At 33.9% G+C, this 18,579-nt stretch overlaps 2 protein-coding genes across 2 annotated transcripts; one reads left to right on the forward strand and one right to left on the reverse strand.

Annotated features, from left to right (window-relative positions):
* The first annotated feature begins 696 nt into the window (after positions 1–696).
* LOC144840587 (uncharacterized) lies at positions 697–5,477 on the forward strand. Its single transcript, XM_078696453.1, has 10 exons — positions 697–945; positions 1,235–1,375; positions 1,618–1,714; positions 1,903–2,046; positions 2,376–2,507; positions 2,719–2,838; positions 3,093–3,242; positions 3,926–4,052; positions 4,549–4,658; positions 4,928–5,477. Exons 1-10 carry the CDS (start codon positions 784–786, stop codon positions 5,362–5,364), a joined length of 1,620 nt encoding a protein of 539 aa, XP_078552579.1. The 5' UTR covers positions 697–783; the 3' UTR covers positions 5,365–5,477.
* On the reverse strand, positions 5,448–18,571 carry LOC144840579 (eukaryotic elongation factor 2 kinase-like). Its single transcript, XM_078696442.1, has 13 exons — positions 18,413–18,571; positions 17,609–17,989; positions 17,115–17,152; positions 13,632–13,803; positions 12,885–13,034; positions 11,893–11,953; positions 11,085–11,284; positions 10,264–10,746; positions 9,664–9,786; positions 9,392–9,580; positions 8,937–9,061; positions 8,661–8,839; positions 5,448–8,408 (listed from the first exon to the last, which is right to left on the reverse strand). Exons 2-13 carry the CDS (start codon positions 17,918–17,920, stop codon positions 8,293–8,295), a joined length of 2,148 nt encoding a protein of 715 aa, XP_078552568.1. The 5' UTR covers positions 17,921–17,989; positions 18,413–18,571; the 3' UTR covers positions 5,448–8,292.
* Positions 18,572–18,579: the final 8 nt, after the last annotated feature.

Below are 18,579 nucleotides of genomic sequence, written 5' to 3' on the forward strand. Positions count from 1 at the left end.
CAATAATAGACCACTGGCCCAACCTATACAACAATACATAAACAGTGTTCTGTCCCAAGTACGTAGCCTAGGCCTCCTGATAATTACTTACGTGCAATCTTGATTAAACGTAGCAAATAATAAAGGGGAATCTGGCTGTCGTCCTAGGCTTGCGAGATTCATTTGTCTGCTCTAACTCTCCTCTAGTACAATAGTGGCAAAATTTCGCCAAGATAACATCAGAATGGGGGAGAGTTATGCAGTTATTGTGTTCAAATTTAGGATACGTAACTTCTGCAGCTAGCTGACTATTGTTGTTTACCAAAAACCTTTTATTTTGATGGCGCATAAAGGTTATTATGAGTGGCGCCCTCTATTTTAAAGCTTAAGAATCTTTTATTTTAGAAGAAACTTTTGATAAACATTTTTGTGTGCGTAATAACTGTTGTAGTCTAGTATTGATAAATATACATTTCTAGGCTAATATTATCTACCATCCACACACACCACCGACAGCAAGCAGCGCATGAAAACCAAACTCTAGGTACGGTCAAAGATAATAAACCTATTATATTCTTTGGTACGATCCATATGTACGCGTACGTCGTATGCCTACTGTTGCTAAGTACGCATCATTACGTACGTAAGTTACTAGGTTACGGTATAAAAGTAACACTGTACTCTCTTACCAACCACTAGAGTTGAAGTTTAGAGAGAAAGACGCACAGACTTAAACGTTAAGTCACAGTGGGACTGTATGTCATATTTTTGCTTCACAAATTAATAAAATTAAACCACATCATAATGCCAGCAGACGATCAAATATTTTACTCAAGTGAGGAGTTTGAAATGAAGAAAAGAAGAGGCAATAGCTGCTGGACACCTCGCAAACAAAGTAACCCTTTAGATTCTCTGGGACTTGGGATACAGATAGGTCGAACATTAGGCGAAGGAATGTTTTCAAAGGTAAGTTATTTTTTTATACAAATGTAGAGTATGGTAGTAGATCTAACAAATATATGCAAATAGATTTGTAATGTGACAATATTATAATTATGGGTAGCTTTCTATAATGTCTTTACTATTATTAGATATATCGTTTTAGTATTAAGCCTATTTCTATTCCAAATTAAATGTACTTACCTCAATATGAACAACAAATCACACTTGACAATGACAGACAATGGTCGTGACACAATGTCGGACAATATCGTGACAATGACAATTTGTCTTGTTGATTTGCATTGTTGTACAGGTGGTGAAGGTCCATAGTGAGAAGCTCAACAAAGACCTAGCAATCAAAATAATATCAAAAGAGAATGCGCCGGAAGAGTATACGAAGAAGTTTATTCCAAGAGAAATTACAATAATGAAAACGCTTGGCCACGAGCGGCTGGTAAGTGGCTCTGTAGCTTGTGGTTTATTTGTGTGCTTCCTATCCCGAGGCTTGGGTTCAAATCCTAGTTGTACACCACCAATGACATTATTATTGTGTTGGAGATGTTGATAGGTTGTGAGATACCAATATGATGTACTCCTCTCCCTTCACCCAATCCCCTCCTAGAAAACCATCCACCTCCCCTCGGGCCCCAAAATCAGCATAATATTTAGCGGTCTTTCTTTTTTATACAATTTCAGATTGGATTCGAAGGAGCACTCTTGACAAATAAACACACTTACATAATTATGGAATATCTCCCTGGCGGAGACTTGTTGGACTACATCAACAGAAAGGGTAAAATATATAATTTCATTGTTTGATATTCTAATGACCTTACCACACAATACTTTTTAGCATTGAAAAGTCGCATTGATTACTGCAATTGTATTTCCCACTTGTTCTCAGTTTGGTGCGGTACATAATTATTGATTATATTCAATTATTTATATTAATCATCAGATTATTTATTATCTTTATTCCAGGACATCTTTCGGAATGCGAGTCACGTCGTATTTTTCATCAACTATTGGACGTCGTGACGTATTTACACAATTTGGATATTGTACATCGCGATATCAAGTGTGAAAACATTTTGTTGGATCGACAAAATAACATAAAATTAGCTGGTAATTTAGTAAACTTTTTGCCAATATCATTGTACAACTACTGCATGTGCTTTGTCTAGCTTTGGGTTGCAAACGCCCACAGTTAAAAAGCATCCTTTCTCATTGGCTATCATCCTCCAAGTTCAGTGGTTGTTGATGTTAGCGTTTCCTCTCTCATTGGCTGCTCCGTGTATGATGCATAAATAGCGATTCTCTCATTGGTTAAAAGTAACTGAATAATTAAAATCTCTCTCGATTTGCATAATATGGGCGCTTCAGATATTTCGTTTGCAGCGAATTGCTTGGTTGTCTCTTTGGAATACATCTTTTGTCTTTTTTTTATTTTAAAGATCTAGGCTTTTCGACTTTTTGTGACCGCAGCACCCTGCTTGACACAGCATGTGGTACATTCGTGTACACCGCACCTGAAATCCATGAAGGTATTTGTTACGATGGAAAAATGGCAGATATTTGGAGTATGGGTAAGTTTATCAACATCTCACCCACAGAATCAACATCCTCTCACCCACAGAAAACATATCATTCAGTTACCTTTCGAGAACGTGGGAATGGAACATCCAGAGGGGCATATAAGCATTTGCTTTAAGTCCAACAACAAAGTAAGTAAACTATAAAATTGATTATCGATCAAATACATTGGTATTTCTAATATTTTAAATCTACTTATTATAGGTATAGTTATTTACGCCATGTTGTGCGGGAGATTGCCATTTCGCGATGATGACTTCAATATTTTAATGGCGTCTTTTAGACGAAGAGAAAAGCTTCATTTTGATAAGAAAGTGTCAAAAGGTAAGAAGATAGTTGCAAAAGTTTGCAGAGTTGTGTGTCTTTTGATGATGCATATTATGCCTTACAATCCTCAGGGTCCCGACTCTGCAGTTCTGGCTTTAGCGGCACAGCAGTAGGCCTACTTCACCGTGCAAATCAAGCCCCATGTTGAGAGGGTTTAAAAGGCTTGTTGGATGCTTGCAGAAATATTATATTATTATATATATTACAATATTATACACCATGTAAGATAACTTTCTTTTTCTTTCTTGAAGATTGTCGGTCTTTTATAAGATCAATGCTTTGTTTAGAACCAAGATGTCGTGCCACTGTCGACCATTTAAAGCATTCTGATTGGTTGAATCGACCTATTGACACATCAACTGCTGACTTCGGAACACCTTGTTCATCATTAGCTTCACTCGGTAAGAGAAAACCACTAAAAACTGACACTCATTAACCAAACCTGAGCCATTGTTGTCTCAGACCAAACTATAGTTCTTTTTAGTCGCTCCGTATTGGTAGATAATTGAAAAAGACTAGATGGTGTGTTTGTTCCTTGAGGCTAGTTATGGTATTCTAGTTCCTGGGTTGCAGTGTTCCTCTCTGTACCTCAGTTCTCCATATTGGTATTGGTAGATAATTGAAACAGACCAATTGATGTAATTGTTCCTTGAGGCTAGTTATGGTATTCTAGTTCCTGGGTTGCAGTGTTCCTCTCTGTACCTCAGTTCTCCATATTGGTATTGGTAGATAATTGAAACAGACCAATTGATGTAATTGTTCCTTGAGGCTAGTTATGGTATTCTAGTTCCTGGGTTGCAGTGTTCCTCTCTGTACCTCAGTTCTCCATATTGGTATTGGTAGATAATTGAAACAGACCAATTGATGTAATTGTTCCTTGAGGCTAGTTATGGTATTCTAGTTCCTGGGTTGCAGTGTTCCTCTCTGTACCTCAGTTCTCCATATTGGTATTGGTAGATAATTGAAACAGACCAATTGATGTAATTGTTCCTTGAGGCTAGTTATGGTATTCTAGTTCCTGGGTCCCCATGTTTCTCTCAGTTCTCATCAGTTTCAACATGCGTGAACTCTTGTTGTATTTCAGGTGGCGACACTTGGAAGCTCATGGAGGCCGATGCATCTCATGGTTATGCATTGAGTCAACGTGCTATGAAACAGAAGGAACCATCACTGGTCACAAACATACTACGAGCTGTCGCTATCAAACATACGTAAGTATAAAGGTTATCAGACTTGCAGAGATACGCTACCATACAGTAGATCCACAAGGCATGCAGTGGCGTAATGGCTATAAGGGCTTACTGGCTAAACCCAGGTGCCCCGGAGCTTATAGGGGCCACTGAGCAGTGTCCAGAGGAAACAACATGCTTTAAAATATGTCAAAAAGGGCTGAAAACATCTAAGGCCTCCAGCATTGCAGGGCCACTTAAAGTCTCTGAACCAGGGGCCACTGAAGGCTTGTCAATCAAAGCCTGTAATAAATACTATACCAGAAATAAAGCATACAACCAATCTGGCAACAAATATTCCTCTGGTTGTCTTCTTAAGTTACCCAAGGGCCTTTATAGTTAGATGTACTGCAGTGCAGCTATTAGAGCTACCCTTGTGAAAGGAAGTTCAATACAAATTAATAATTATTATTGTTGAATGCAAAATAAAATTAATTTAAATTAATTATAGAACCATAACCTTTTTTAAATTTATTAGAGCGGATTCCAATGTGACTCATCATCTTGGCATGTTAGAAAGAGCTGAACATACTGGACTTAGAGGACCAGCCGCACAGAAGATTAGCATTCAACTCAGTGATCACAACTGTAAGACCATTGTTACACATTTCTTTAAGTTCCAGTTTAAGTTTAAAAATAAAAAAGATCACAGTAAAGTAAATTTAAAGATTGGCATGAAACATGGAATTAAAAGATTCCTATTAATCCCTGGGTTCTTGGTCCCAATCGTGCATGAATGAGCATTTTGTGATTATGTTTGTAAATCTATTAAAGGTTAAAGTGTGTCTGCGATTGCGTATTACTTGCCTTGATTTGAAACATAAAACAAGAGAAATACTTTACTTTTTTTCAAGCAGTACAACAACCGATGATGGTGTACCACACAATGGACGAATACCCTGGAACAGAACCAGACCGTAAATCCAGTCTTATGATGATGGCGGCCTCGAATCGCAAAGCTAATCTACGCCGAGGCTCCCTTGCACTTAACCATGGTGCTCTTCGTCCAGGTGGTTCACAAATAAACATGGCTACCGACGACCTCATGGCATCAGTCACACGTCTTAACGAGAGGAATTTTGATGCTGATTCACGCCATATGCACTTTAACACTAGCTCTCGTGTCGCAATGGCAGCCGGAGCAGGTAAGCGGTCATCAGCAGAGTGTACCAGACGGAACTCTTGCATTACGGATGAAATGAAAACTAGGACAATGTACCCTGGTGGTTTGACAGCAGAAGAACGTGAAGAAGTTGATAGATGGAAAGGAAAATGTCAAGTCATGCTTTCTTAAATAATATAGAAACTGAAATTTACAAACAAAATATTAATTTTTCATATAACTTGCATTTTAAAAGGCGACCTTTATACAGTAAACAAGAGTAGAATAAAATAAAAAATCATATGTAGACAAACATTCTGTATTTTAGTTGTTTATTTATTGTAAGGCATACAGAACCAGTTACAATTTGACACTGTATGGTGTATTTCATACATGTCCATGTTTACTTGGTATTGACCAATAGAAAACTCAACTTTCAAAAGTGGGAGGGGCATGCACTCCCAACTACTAGACCAAAAACAGTACTGTACAGTGTTAACACTATAATATACTGACCATTGTGTTACACACAGCAGCAATGTATATAGATGGTGCCAAGTGAACCACTCTATTCAGGCATTCAATTCCTAGCGATAACACCAAGATTAAAACACATTAAAGACATTTACCAACTACTATCGGTATAGATCTTGTATTGTATTGCTACTACATTTAAGCAGTTATCAAGATTTCATAACATTTGACTATTATTATTATATTATTAGTTTTTTCTCTAACACAATTACTGACGGAACTACATCAATTATATACAGATCTTTATCAAGATCCTATCAATATTGATGGAACTCAAGATCCGAATAATATAACTTGTACAGTACAGCATTAGTAATAAAACTCACAACTTTAGTACAAAAGATTGCTATAAAAAGCAAAAATTGTCTGCTACAATTTCATAAAAAAAAAAAATGAGAATCCAGTAAGTTGTTATGAATCCCATTACTTGAAATTCAAATCAAAGTAAAAGCTGTAATATTATATTCAGTTAATTTTGGCGTGACTTTACTAGTCAGATACTTAAACAAATTGTTGTTTTAATACTGATTTTTTTTTTTTATTACATTTTATTATAACATACTAACATAATGTAGTAAACATTAACATAAAGACAATCTAATAAAGAATTTCAGAAAGGTATTATTTTTTAAAATATAGAAAGAATACTGTAAAATTATGAAATGACAAACATTTAGTTTATGTTGTGTCCTTTAAAGAAGTGTATAATCAATATTAAATCAAAGTCAATAATCAATATGAACTTCAGAAAGGCAGAAACAAAGTTTGTGCTACCATCATGTTAATAATGTTCCCCTAATTTTCTACATTGGTTCTTTACTTCTAATTGTTAAACTTAAACAAAATTTGAAACAAAGACGTCTAAAAAAACATAAACATTTGTCGATTTGTTTGTGAGACAACAGTGTATGTCAATGGAAAACATTGATTTTTAAAAAACCTATAAAAAACAACTTGTGAGGTAGTTTACTGAAAACCGAAAATTGTGTTTTCAAAATATTGTCTTGTCTTGTTGGGACACCCTTATTAAAAAAAAGTGTGATATGCCCAAATATGATAGTGATATGGCCATGTATGACATCATCGTGTCCATATATGGGCACATTACATTTTGTTGTCACATCAAGTTTGGTAGTGTAGACAGACACTTATTCAAGGGACACTTTCCAATGAAATTAACAAGGGGAAATATTAACACTTTGCCAACCCCTAATCAACCACTAATTAAGCGGACACTTTGTTCCAAATCCCGATCTACTGTATAACTTTACCTTATTTCCTTAGAGAAGGATAGAAAGAATGAAGCTTCAAAAAGAGTGTGGTAGAAAGTTAAGAACTGTAACTTCATCCAAAAAAGATAAAAATACAGTAATTTTGAGTTTAGAAAACCTCTTGTAATATCACAATAACTTAGCTTTACAAGAAACTGACTATTATAGTTATTTAAGAACTCTAGCACCAATACGAAAGATTATTGGAAGTAAACTATGTTGCTAAAAAATTAACAATTTAAAAAAATATCTTTAAGATAGAAACAAAAATCATTCAAACGAAAGAACATGAATATTTTTACATCTGATTAATTCAAAATTAAACAATATTATAAACCAATATTTTTCCCATAAAGTATGTATTGTCATCTAATGTTAAAGATTAAATCTATTAATCTATCTATCACATTGCCTATATATGGAACGAATGAAGGGAAATGTACGCTTTATTATCCATTCCCTATTCATCAGTGGACACCCTTGTGTCACACCAAATATAGAGCTTCTACTGTATATATAATATATATGCCATGTCCATTAATAGTGTTGATTCTATGGAATGTTGCTTGTTATTATCTTTTTTTACTCCAAATGCAAACATTTTACAGTATGTGTATGTTAGTAGATGGGCTATAACTTGTACATTTTACAGTACTATTACATGATTGCATTTTCTAATTTAGATCAAAACAATTTAAAATAACAGTTTGTAGAAAAGCGTAATGCTGCAATTAAACAATTTTATACATTGTATGGTAGTAATATGATTGTATTGATAAAGATGCCAGCTTCTGCTTAGGCATTATTTTGTTGTTTTGTAAAAAAGTCAATTGGCATCTAAAATCAAATGTCGCCCTCTGATTAAGACATTGGCCTAGGCTAACATGACTATAAAAACATGATGGAGATTCTCCTCCTCCAATCACCAATTAATATCCATAACATTTCTTTAGACAGATCAATGAAATCAAAAGATAAAACAGATGTTTATCGTTTCACATACATCTCCAGGATGTGCAAAAGGAAGTGGCACTAATATGTCCTAAAAGGTTTTATTCAACATTTTACCAAATTAACTTGAATTTCTTAATCAACTACAGAAAATAAAACTTTAAATTATGCAAATGTTTAAATTTTATATGTATTGTAAAATTGATTTAAAAAATAATGTGTTTGTTTTTAAATTAATGATAAAAGAAAGATAAGACAAAATTAGAGATTGTTTACACATTAGCAAACAATTTTACCTACATACTTCAAGATCAAAGAAACATACGATATCTTCTGCCAACCTTCTTGTTGTTGTTTGACCTCACTAATCCTCTTCTTCGACCTCTCCATATGCCTCTTCTGCCAACATGTAGTATTTATTAGCTAATCGGCCTTTCATACTTGCCATTGCACTTTCTGCTGCTTCATTGTATAGGTCACCTAGAATATTAATATGTCCCATAATCATTTTTGTTCTCAATGTTTAGCACAACTGTAAAAAGCTTTTTTTGCAGTAGAATCACTCCTTTTTAAGAAGATACTTTCCCATGAAATGAAACGGGTCAATATATATTTCAACACTATGGCCAACCTTTACTCAGGGGACACCCCCATTAAGGGGAACTTTGTTTGGGCCTGAAGGTGTTCTAAATATACTTTATTAATTAATTAGTAATATAGCACATCACTGACCTGCACGTGATGGGTCTTTATCGACACCAAAACCGCCCTCTCTGTATATTTCTGCTTGTCTAGCTGTCAGTTGATATATGGGCGTATCAACAACAGCATCATAGCCGCCAGAATCATCGTCTTGCGGAGCATCTGTGACGGAAGAGTACCAATGAAGAGCTTCATCCCAATCTTTCTCTCTGGAAAAAAGAGTTTCCCAAATTTAATTCTTGATCTTGTCAGTAAATTTCTATTATTATTAATTACTGACCAGATGTTTGCATACACTTTAATTACCTCTGTGTGCCTAGGCCATTGCCAGTGTCAAATGCTTTAGCCATGTATATCTGTGAAGCCCTGTCTCTGGCATCTGCAGCCTGCTCCATGTAGTCTAACCCTTTGTCTTGAGTTTGAGGATTGTCCTGGAGGATAACAAGAAAAAAAATAACAATACTTCGTCATCAAGGCATTGCCTTGGAAAGTTTTCCTGAAATACTAACAGGTGGTCTAAATACTGAAGAGACAATATCTGCATAATTAGGAACAACCCTAACCCACTCTACCATCAGCAAGTCATGTATGCTGGCCAAGGTCTGTATATTGCCTAGGAATTTAGCATTGTATGACATGTATTGTGTTTTGTCTACTGTGTGTCCCATTTATTTGATTTAATTGGAGACATGACGCACACCAACACATATTGTGGTACTGGCACATGGGTACTCACTAAACATGAGAAAAATAATACACACCTCAACTGAGTGGTCCTCGAGGACGTCATGCGGTAGCTGCAGATATATCTTAGCAAGATTGATGATAGCTTCAAGTGATCCACATAGGCCCGACTGTTCAAGATGATAGAGGGCGGCCTCCATATTACGTGCATCATCTGTCTGAGCAAACCGTCCAATTTCGTGGTAACGAGCCATGTCCATGTGAATCTAGGGAAGATAATTTATTATTAGCATTTGTGTCTTAATAATAATCTCATTCTTTTTTGTTCTGTACTGTACAAAGCCATTACCTTGCCTAAAATGGAATCATCCGATTTTCTCATATTTGCTCGTAATCTTAACTGCATTTCCAAATTAACGCATGATGCACGAGCCTTCATGTTGCACTTGAAATATGCAGCAGCTTCTTCTTCCTAATTGGTTAACAAGAAAAAAATATTACTAGCCTGCACTCCACCTTTGCTAGCCACAAGTAACATTATAAACTGAGGGTGTGTGGCGCAGTGTGTTGAACGTTGGATTACTGATCATGAGATAGTGAGTTTGAATCCAACTCTTGCTGCATTGCTTGTATCCTTAGGCAAGACACTTTACTTACATTTGCCTCTCTCCACCCAGGCTACGCGGTTAGATCAAGACACAACTTTGTGTTGATTAAAGCTCCATTATGGGAGTACGTTTTTGAGATTTTGAAGCATTGTGCAATAAGTGCTATATAAGAACGAATATTATTATTATTAAACTATAGATTTTGATCTTGTTAAGTGAAATGTATGGATCAGGCTTATTGTCATTATGTGCTGAAAAATGTATTTATTTATTCCTAGTACTATATCTTGATTCAGCACCACTCAATTAAAAGAAACGATAAAAATATTGTACAAAATTACCCTCGTCATAGAGTCTCCTTCTCCGCCTGAAATTGTACGGCTTCTATTTCTTCCAAAAGTCACATGATTTGTAGTCGTACCATGTTCCTCCTCTCCGTTCTCATCCTCGTCCGCAATCTCTGACAAAGGAGATGACGGCATGCAAACCTCTTCTGGAGATGCAGGTGACGTAAAACAAATTGATGCGCCGTATCTCAATGCCCGTCTCTTATCAATGATCGGTCTGGAATTGGCAAAACGTGACGGTGGAAGATCACCAATAGTGTCAGAACTTTCCGATAACGATCGGTTACTGTCAGAAGACGTACGTCTTTCAAACTTGTAATCCATTTCTTCCGTGCTTTCTTCGGAGCATTCTGATATGTGGCGTTCTCTCACTTCGCGTATTATGAACTTGGTCATATCAAGTGGTGTGATTGATTTACGAGGACGAGGCCGGAACACAGGCTCCTCTTCACCGCTACAAACTGTTGATGAATTCTTCTACAAAATACAAGATTATTATAAAAATAAAGTAAAAAAAAAAAATTTTGTTATATATTTGGGTTTTTTTTTCAATGAATTTCAGAAATACAAGATTATTATAAAAATCAAATAAAGTAAAAAAACGTTTATACATTTTGGGTTTTTTTCATTGAAAGTCAGAAAAAAATGTTTGCTTCAACATTGGTTTAATATGGTCAACAGATCCTTCTGCTCTTAACACCACACCATCCGTACACTTTCATTTCTAACCACACAAATATAATTAGAAACAATGTTCTATAAAAATACCATATGATAAATATATAAGATAATTAGTTATTAATTAGTTGTCTTACATGCATATCAAGATATCTAGAATGATCAGCAATTTCTGACGAGTGCATATCAAATGGTGTCATGTCCATCTTTTCACAGATAGTGTTACAAGTATGTGTGAAGAAGAACAGCGCCATCCCCTTTGTACCAAGGTTTCCATCGTTGTACTCCGTTCCATTGGAGGTGTGAATCTGTGGATCAGTCCAAAGGTCACCAACACCTAAAGATGATACATAATTTTAGAAAATTTATATTAGATGACATATTTACAATACCCTGGGAATTAGCATAACACTGACCTGGAAAGTATTAGCATACACTGAAATAGGATGCATTAACATTACACTGACCTGGGAATATGAGCATAACACTGACCTGGGAATATGAGCATAACACTGACCTGGGAAGTATTAGCATAATACTGACTTGGAAATTATTAACATAATACTGACCTGGAAAGTATTAGCATAATACTGACCTGGAAAGTGTTAACGTAATACTGACCTGGAAAATATTAGCATAACACTGACCTGGAAAGTATGACCTTGTTGTAATTAAACTAGCATTGTGAAAGCTAAGTTGATTACTAGATTACCAAGCTGTATTAGTTACATTTAAGCAATGTGTCATGTGACGAAAAGAATTTTAACATATGTTCAAACTGTCAGCCAAAAAATCAGCACAACAAATATTGTGTGTAGATATTTGATATTTAGTTTTATGTAATTTTGATTCGACATGAAACTGAATTAGTTATGCAGAAAACAGATAGTGTAAAGTTACACTTAATTAACTTTATGCAAATTAATATTATCAACAAACATTTACCTTGAATATCAACAACAATCAACTTGTGACCTGACCTTTCAAATGTGAAATGACTGAAGGCCTAAAAAAGAAAAAAAACTTAATAATACAAAATCTTATTATGAAATCATAATACTGATTAAATATCAAAAGCAAATGGTCAAATGGTCATTGACATGAGATAACCATGAAATAAAAATAGATTTTATAAATCAGCATATTCCCCTTTGGGATCAAAAGGTTTACATATTATAAGTAAAGATCCAATTAGTCTAGCCTGAATTATAATATTTAACATATTATATTTGTATAGTGTTACTTCAAGTTATAGTTAACTAATCATGCGATTCCACAACAGGATTAGTTTACAATAATGTTCAAGAGCGCTTGTTGTTGATGCTCTTTTTATGAGTCATTGTGGATTATCTGATGATCAGGCAGTATAATACAGCAGCAGATAATGTATTGTATAAGTATTTGTGAATGTTAATATTTCCATGTCATGCTAACTGAGATATACAACATGCATGTAGTACTGCACGCAAGTGTTTGTAAGAGCAACTATACCCCAAATAATTTATTTAATAATAATCATGTTTTCCAATCCCAGAGTTTAACCTGTATCTGACCTCCTTTCCTACAATATGTATAGTGTGAAAGTGAAATTGTTTACAATAAAGTTATTCTAATAAATACCAATGATACATTTCTTTGCATTTAGTAAAAGATAAATTAAACTTGTCTGCTGTCAATTGAGCCACCTATCTTCCACAAAACAAAAAGGCAATATTTATGTAGAAATACTATAATATGTATTGTGACTAGAGGTACTGTGCTATAATAATTTATGTACTGTATTATGACTAAAGCTCTGTTTACACAAGCTTTAATTTTGTGACAAAAAATGTCATATCACTACCATATTTGGGCACATCACACTTTTTTTTGTCGTCAAACTAGTTTAATAATGTATACAGAGTCTTAGATGTGCAACTACATTATGTATTGTGTACCTGTGGAGTGAGTCTCAATGCTTCGTCTCGGACAAAGCCAGAATTTGAGTTATACTTCATGTAGTCACCCTCAATGAAATTCTCGATGTGGTAAAGTGGGCTACCAGGTCGATCTTTGAACTCCAAAATGCACATGGCCATAATGTCAATCTAATAATTGAATAATTATTGGAAACAAAAGAAAACAAAATGATATATTAATATCACTACTAATATGGTACAATAATGTTATCACTTAAATATATTTGTTGTCATAACAGTATACAGTTGAACCTCTATTATGGGGACACCTTCTAGACCAAACAAAGTGTCACCTTAATACTTAATAGCCCGGGTGTCCTCTGAATAGTATTGGCCATAGTGTTAAAACTTCCAGTGTTCATTTGACAGGAAAAATGTCTCCTTAATAGGCGTGTCCCTTGAATAGAGGTTTCTGCTGAATAGGTGTATGCCAAACAAGGGGTTGTATTGTAATATACGGGTTTGGATGGATGTTATCTATTTTTAAATTCCTCAGGCAGGTCACAACAAATTAATTCAAAACAAAACTTTAAAAAATTGAATACATATTATCAGGGGACCCCTCAGGTGGATACCATACCATACATGAACAAAAACAGATAAAAACAAAACAAAATCATTTTGTATGGTACCAGGGATAGCACTCTGTTTTTGTTTATGTATGGTATGGTATCGAAATAAATCAAATTCAGCTTATTAATTTTCAAAATAGTAAGTTGTTAATACCGGTTTAGGTGGATGGTGTCTGTTATATTCCTCGGCCCAGAGTTTAGCATCCATTTGTAATCGCACATCATTAAAATAGACGTCTCGTTCAACAGATGTCATGTACCGCTTAGAAACAAAATTACCAGCATGTTTCCAGTTCTTTGTTCTGCTCATGTTTGAGATTTTTTTCCTGTCAGATAGAATTCGTAGATTCATTTTATTATGAATATGGTAAACATGGGTTAATTTCTTGTAAAATTATCTGTTCACTAACTCACAATATACAAGGCAGTCATATGAATTTGGCGAGATCACTCTAGCTATAAGTATCTCATTGTATTGTTGTGCTTTTGTTGCTCATAATACACTTAATAAAATAATAATTAAATTACATTAATTTTGATAATTGATTTATAAAAAAATAACAATAACTAAGAAATGATATTTCAATAGTTTACTCTGCTAAAACATAATATCATTAATATTTAAGTTACTTATTTATGTTATGATACTAATAGTACATAAAATTCATGCAAAATCAATATATTATAAAATATAATATTTAATAATATTATGAATGTATTATTTTATTGTTCTATTTTACTTCAATGAAAAACATTGAAGTTGAAAACAGGATAAAGGCATTGACTGACATGCACACCAGGAAACTGATTGACCCCAAGGTAATGACCTAACCATAGACTTCCTGAACCAGATGTAGTTTAAATAATGAACCCTGGATGTCAATGAATACAAAAGCCTAGCCTTCATTTTTGGTCTTTTCTTTTTCTTTTCATTCAGAGGGTCAAGGCAGGTTACCTTTAATATAATTTGTTATTCTCTAGTTACACGCCTCAGTAATTTTAATATTTGATTGGACAAAGAAAAGTAGGTGGTCACCTGCGGTCATATTTCATACAGCACAGTCTGTGACCAGTCATCTATGGAGTGAATTATTGTTGATGAAAAACAGGACATTATGATTTGCTAAAAACCTATGCTGACAAATCTCACACTATACAGTAGCCCTGGCAGTCAGTATACTCAATTTGCATTCATTAAATGGACAAGAAATATTTACGAAAGAATAATAATTTCATTTAAAAACATGTACTGTAATTAGTCTAACTGGTTTTTATAGAATTTTACAAAATTCTTTATTTGATCAGAAAGAAGAGAAATTTATGTTTTATGTCAGATACGGTATTTTGAAATTCATGTACAGTAACAAATAGTATCTAAAACTTATGCTTGTAGAAGTTTACTGATAAAGCATGCTGCAATAAGAACGGGAAGGAATTGGTAATAACAGATGGTACAAACTGACCAGTATGGACAGATCTTATCAAAGCATGACAAGGCAGTTAGGAGTCATCATAACCAAGTCAACAGACTGTTAAAACTTTGAATGCTTTTTTTTACAAAAATAGGCCTATAATAAAAGTGTATGTTGCTTAGTACACTCAAGCGCAGGATTGGCTATAGCATGAAACCAACAGTAACAAATAGCTATACTGGAACTTGTGACTTGATATATACGGTAGGTGGTGTTTCTTCGAACACCCCTACCCCCTCTTACTAAAAAAAACATAAGATTGAATGAATGAAACACATTTGTGCATTGCAATCCAATGTTATTATTTAGTAGTCTTCCGTTGCATCCCCTCTCCACCCCCCTTTCCCCAACCTCTAAAAAAAACCAGTTTCACAAACTATTTGTTTACATTGTAATCAGGGGACTTTCCAAAAAATGGAAAAAACCGATATCTTTTTAAAATTATTATTTATTACAGTAATCTTAATAGACCCACATCTATCAGTGTGACAGTTTACTAGTTATTTGAATAAATATTTACATAAGAATTACTGTTTACAATATTATTATTATTGATATACTGAATCAATATCTTGCACATTATTATAATAGTAAAAATTACATTGCACACAATAAGGGGACTTTCCCGAGAATGGAAAAACCCAATAAATACATTGTAAACATAAAAATGATTAAAAATATTAGTTTATATTTGAACTTTAACTGACAGTCTGATGTGTGTCCTCGAAAGTGAATTTGTTGTGTAGGAGTGATCCAACAGACACATTGACCTTTGAGTTTGTTGTGAGGCTATGGCTGTTATTTGTTTACAAAACGGTGTTATCATCATCAGTTAGTTTAATGACAAACTAAATAAATACATTAAATGTATTATACTTTAATAAATTGTTTTTCAATCACATTTATGACTTTTTTTTGGTTCATTGTTAGTGAACTATATCCTGATGGATAAGCATTCTGTGTGGAAGGGCAAGGTGATCAGTCTATTGTTAAACAATTTGAAGCTAGGACAAAACTTAATAAATAAGCAAATGGAAAAATAAATAAACCAAGAAAGGAAATAAGCAAAATATGAGGTTATTTATACATCAGACAAATGAACATTTCAGCATTGAACATTAGACCAACATTGTTTGGTAACAAAGGGCTATCATCACACCACTGTGTTGTGACTACACCAAGTTCAGGTCAAGGAGTAAACAGTATTATTGATTGGTGTTAAATAAATAGTTAGTCAAAGAACTAGCTAGCCTTGCCTTAAAAAGTACTTAGGTGGTCTGTAAATTACAATTTAGACACTACTAACTGTATTTTAAGGTACTCTATAGTATAGGTAGTCTGTAATTTATAACAATCCATGGACCGGTACAGTACAGATACTACTAGTACTATATTATTTTATTTTTGTGGGCCTACAACAACTTTAATCAATATTAAGACTATAAATACAGTTACGAGTTATTCTACAATAATAATAATAATGGTAGTCTTATATAGCACCTAATTCAATGTTTCTAAGTGCTTTACACAAACAAATTATCCATAAAATATCAGAATTATATAACCAAAAAAGGAATAAAATCAGAGGAACCATTTACATTAATCTAGATAGGCTGTAGAAATAGCTATCATATGGTTATGATATGAAACTGAATAATATCAAAATATATTCCTAAGGCTCTGTCTACACTATCAAACTAGTTTGTACCCAAATATGACAGGAATTTGCCCAAATATGGTAGTCATACGACATCATTGTGTCCATATATGGGCACATCACATAAAGTTTGATAGTGTAGACAGAGCTTAATAGAGGAATATTTCACTGAAAGAAAACTGAAATAAATAAGTTACAGTTTATCAGCCATACTGAACAGGGTCATGTATGACAAAGGTCATTTGTATTGGTCATGAATCCTTCCACAGTACTGTACCCCATGGACATTTGAACCTGTCCCAAGGACACTTCTTCAACATTATATTAGGCGTTTCCTTTGTTTTACGAAAACAAGTAGAAACTAACAATTCATTTTTAACTGTTTTTAACTAACTTATAGTCCCAACTACTATAACTATTACAGTACTGTATATATTAACTACTACTAACTATTTATATTACTGTGTTTAATTAATTAATAAATAAGTAAATTAATGGAGATACTTACATTCGAAAGCATTCTCTCATGGCTCCATTTGCAAATGGCTGTAAAGATTAAATCAATTCACTAAATTATTGAATAAAAATTTAAATGAAAGATTTAGTTTTTTTTTCAAAATGGTGCAATAGAATTTGTTTGCATTTTCTACGGTATAAGATAGGACTTTTTCCATGACTATGTATAATCAACAACTTGGTAACTATTTTTATATGTAAAATTAATTGTTCTTTCGATTGAATACATTTTACCTCAAGTTTACGCTAATGAGAGACAATTTTTATGAATTGTCTATCTTTTTCACTACTGTAGAAAGATTCCTGTAGAATCACTTTTGAAAAAGGGGCTTATTTCATGACAATCATTCTTCTTTATCACATTCACAGTAAAATAGTGTAAAAAATATGGTAATTTACTTTCAACTTTATTTTCCAAATTGCACGAGATTAAATAATAAAATATTTAAAATGAAGCAAAAGGTCCTTTCCGTATTCTTCACTTACCACATCAGCCATTTTGACGAAGACCATATCCACGACCCATGATTGGTCAATGGCATTATACCTGAATCTCTTGGCTTTCTCTTCCTTAAACACCTCCAAGTGAAAATCCTCCCATGGATCGGTACACTGGATTGCCTTCCTCATAACCCTCTGCCACCGCCGTCGCACAGCCATATTAATTGGCCGTGGAATTGGTTTGTGGACATTAGGCACATGATCGATAACTTCGATCTCTGTCAATGTTTTTATGTTCAAGTCATCATCTTCCTCTGTATCCATAGCAACCGGTACCAAATTGATGTTGACTGACATGCTGTAGTGCGCTCAGACCAATAAATATATTTAGGAAAATGTTTGTTTTAATAATTCCTCTAGAACGGCCTACAGTAAAAGAAATATTGAAAGTTAAAAATGGCCTCAAAATAAATCATGACTTCACACTGATGACACCTGTTTTTATACAAAAATTCCCTTTCCATTGTTGCTACATTAAGTTATAAGTATAGCCCCAAAAGCAATAATTTAGACCTAAACTAATTTTCATTTAGGCCTACTATAATTATAATTTAATCTAAAAATAAATTACTAAAAGTAACATTAATATTTAATTTAAATTGATAGATTAGCATAGGTTACTAATTTCAATTATAATATGCTAGCCTAGCCTATATTTACTCTCAACTGAATGTAGGTCACACTCCTGCAAGAAGGATGCCTGGTCAACTAAAATAAAAGCAGACATACATCCCACACACGACACCACGTGAGAAGATGGCCTGGCCTGGGAAAAACTTTTGCACTTACTTGCATTCGAAGATAAAAACTGCAAAGATATCCGTTTCTCTACGATGATATATTGTATTTTACCATATTATATTTAATAGTATTGTAAGTAGTAAGGCATTAAACCCAGAGATGCTTTTGTGAAAGAAAATGAGTAGGCTGCTGCTCTGACTCTGAGAGCTATATTT

The sequence above is a fragment of the Antedon bifida genome, chromosome 4, assembly GCF_963402885.1.
Source record: "Antedon bifida chromosome 4, ecAntBifi1.1, whole genome shotgun sequence".
Taxonomy (NCBI): domain Eukaryota; kingdom Metazoa; phylum Echinodermata; class Crinoidea; order Comatulida; family Antedonidae; genus Antedon; species Antedon bifida.

Bases quoted from the DNA above. Each gene is read 5' to 3' on its own strand.
- LOC144840587 (XM_078696453.1), top strand. From the start codon at position 784: ATGCCAGCAGACGATCAAATATTTTACTCAAGTGAGGAGTTTGAAATG. The intron at 3,243-3,925 runs GTAAGAGAAAAC...GTTGTATTTCAG, and splicing joins TTCATCATTAGCTTCACTCG to GTGGCGACACTTGGAAGCTC. The intron at 4,659-4,927 runs GTAAGACCATTG...TTTTTCAAGCAG, and splicing joins TCAACTCAGTGATCACAACT to TACAACAACCGATGATGGTG.
- LOC144840579 (XM_078696442.1), bottom strand. From the start codon at position 17,920: ATGTCAGTCAACATCAATTTGGTACCGGTTGCTATGGATACAGAGGAA. The intron at 13,035-13,631 runs GTATTAACAACT...TTCAATTATTAG, and splicing joins GACACCATCCACCTAAACCG to ATTGACATTATGGCCATGTG. The intron at 9,581-9,663 runs GTAATGGCTTTG...TATCTTCCCTAG, and splicing joins ATGATTCCATTTTAGGCAAG to ATTCACATGGACATGGCTCG.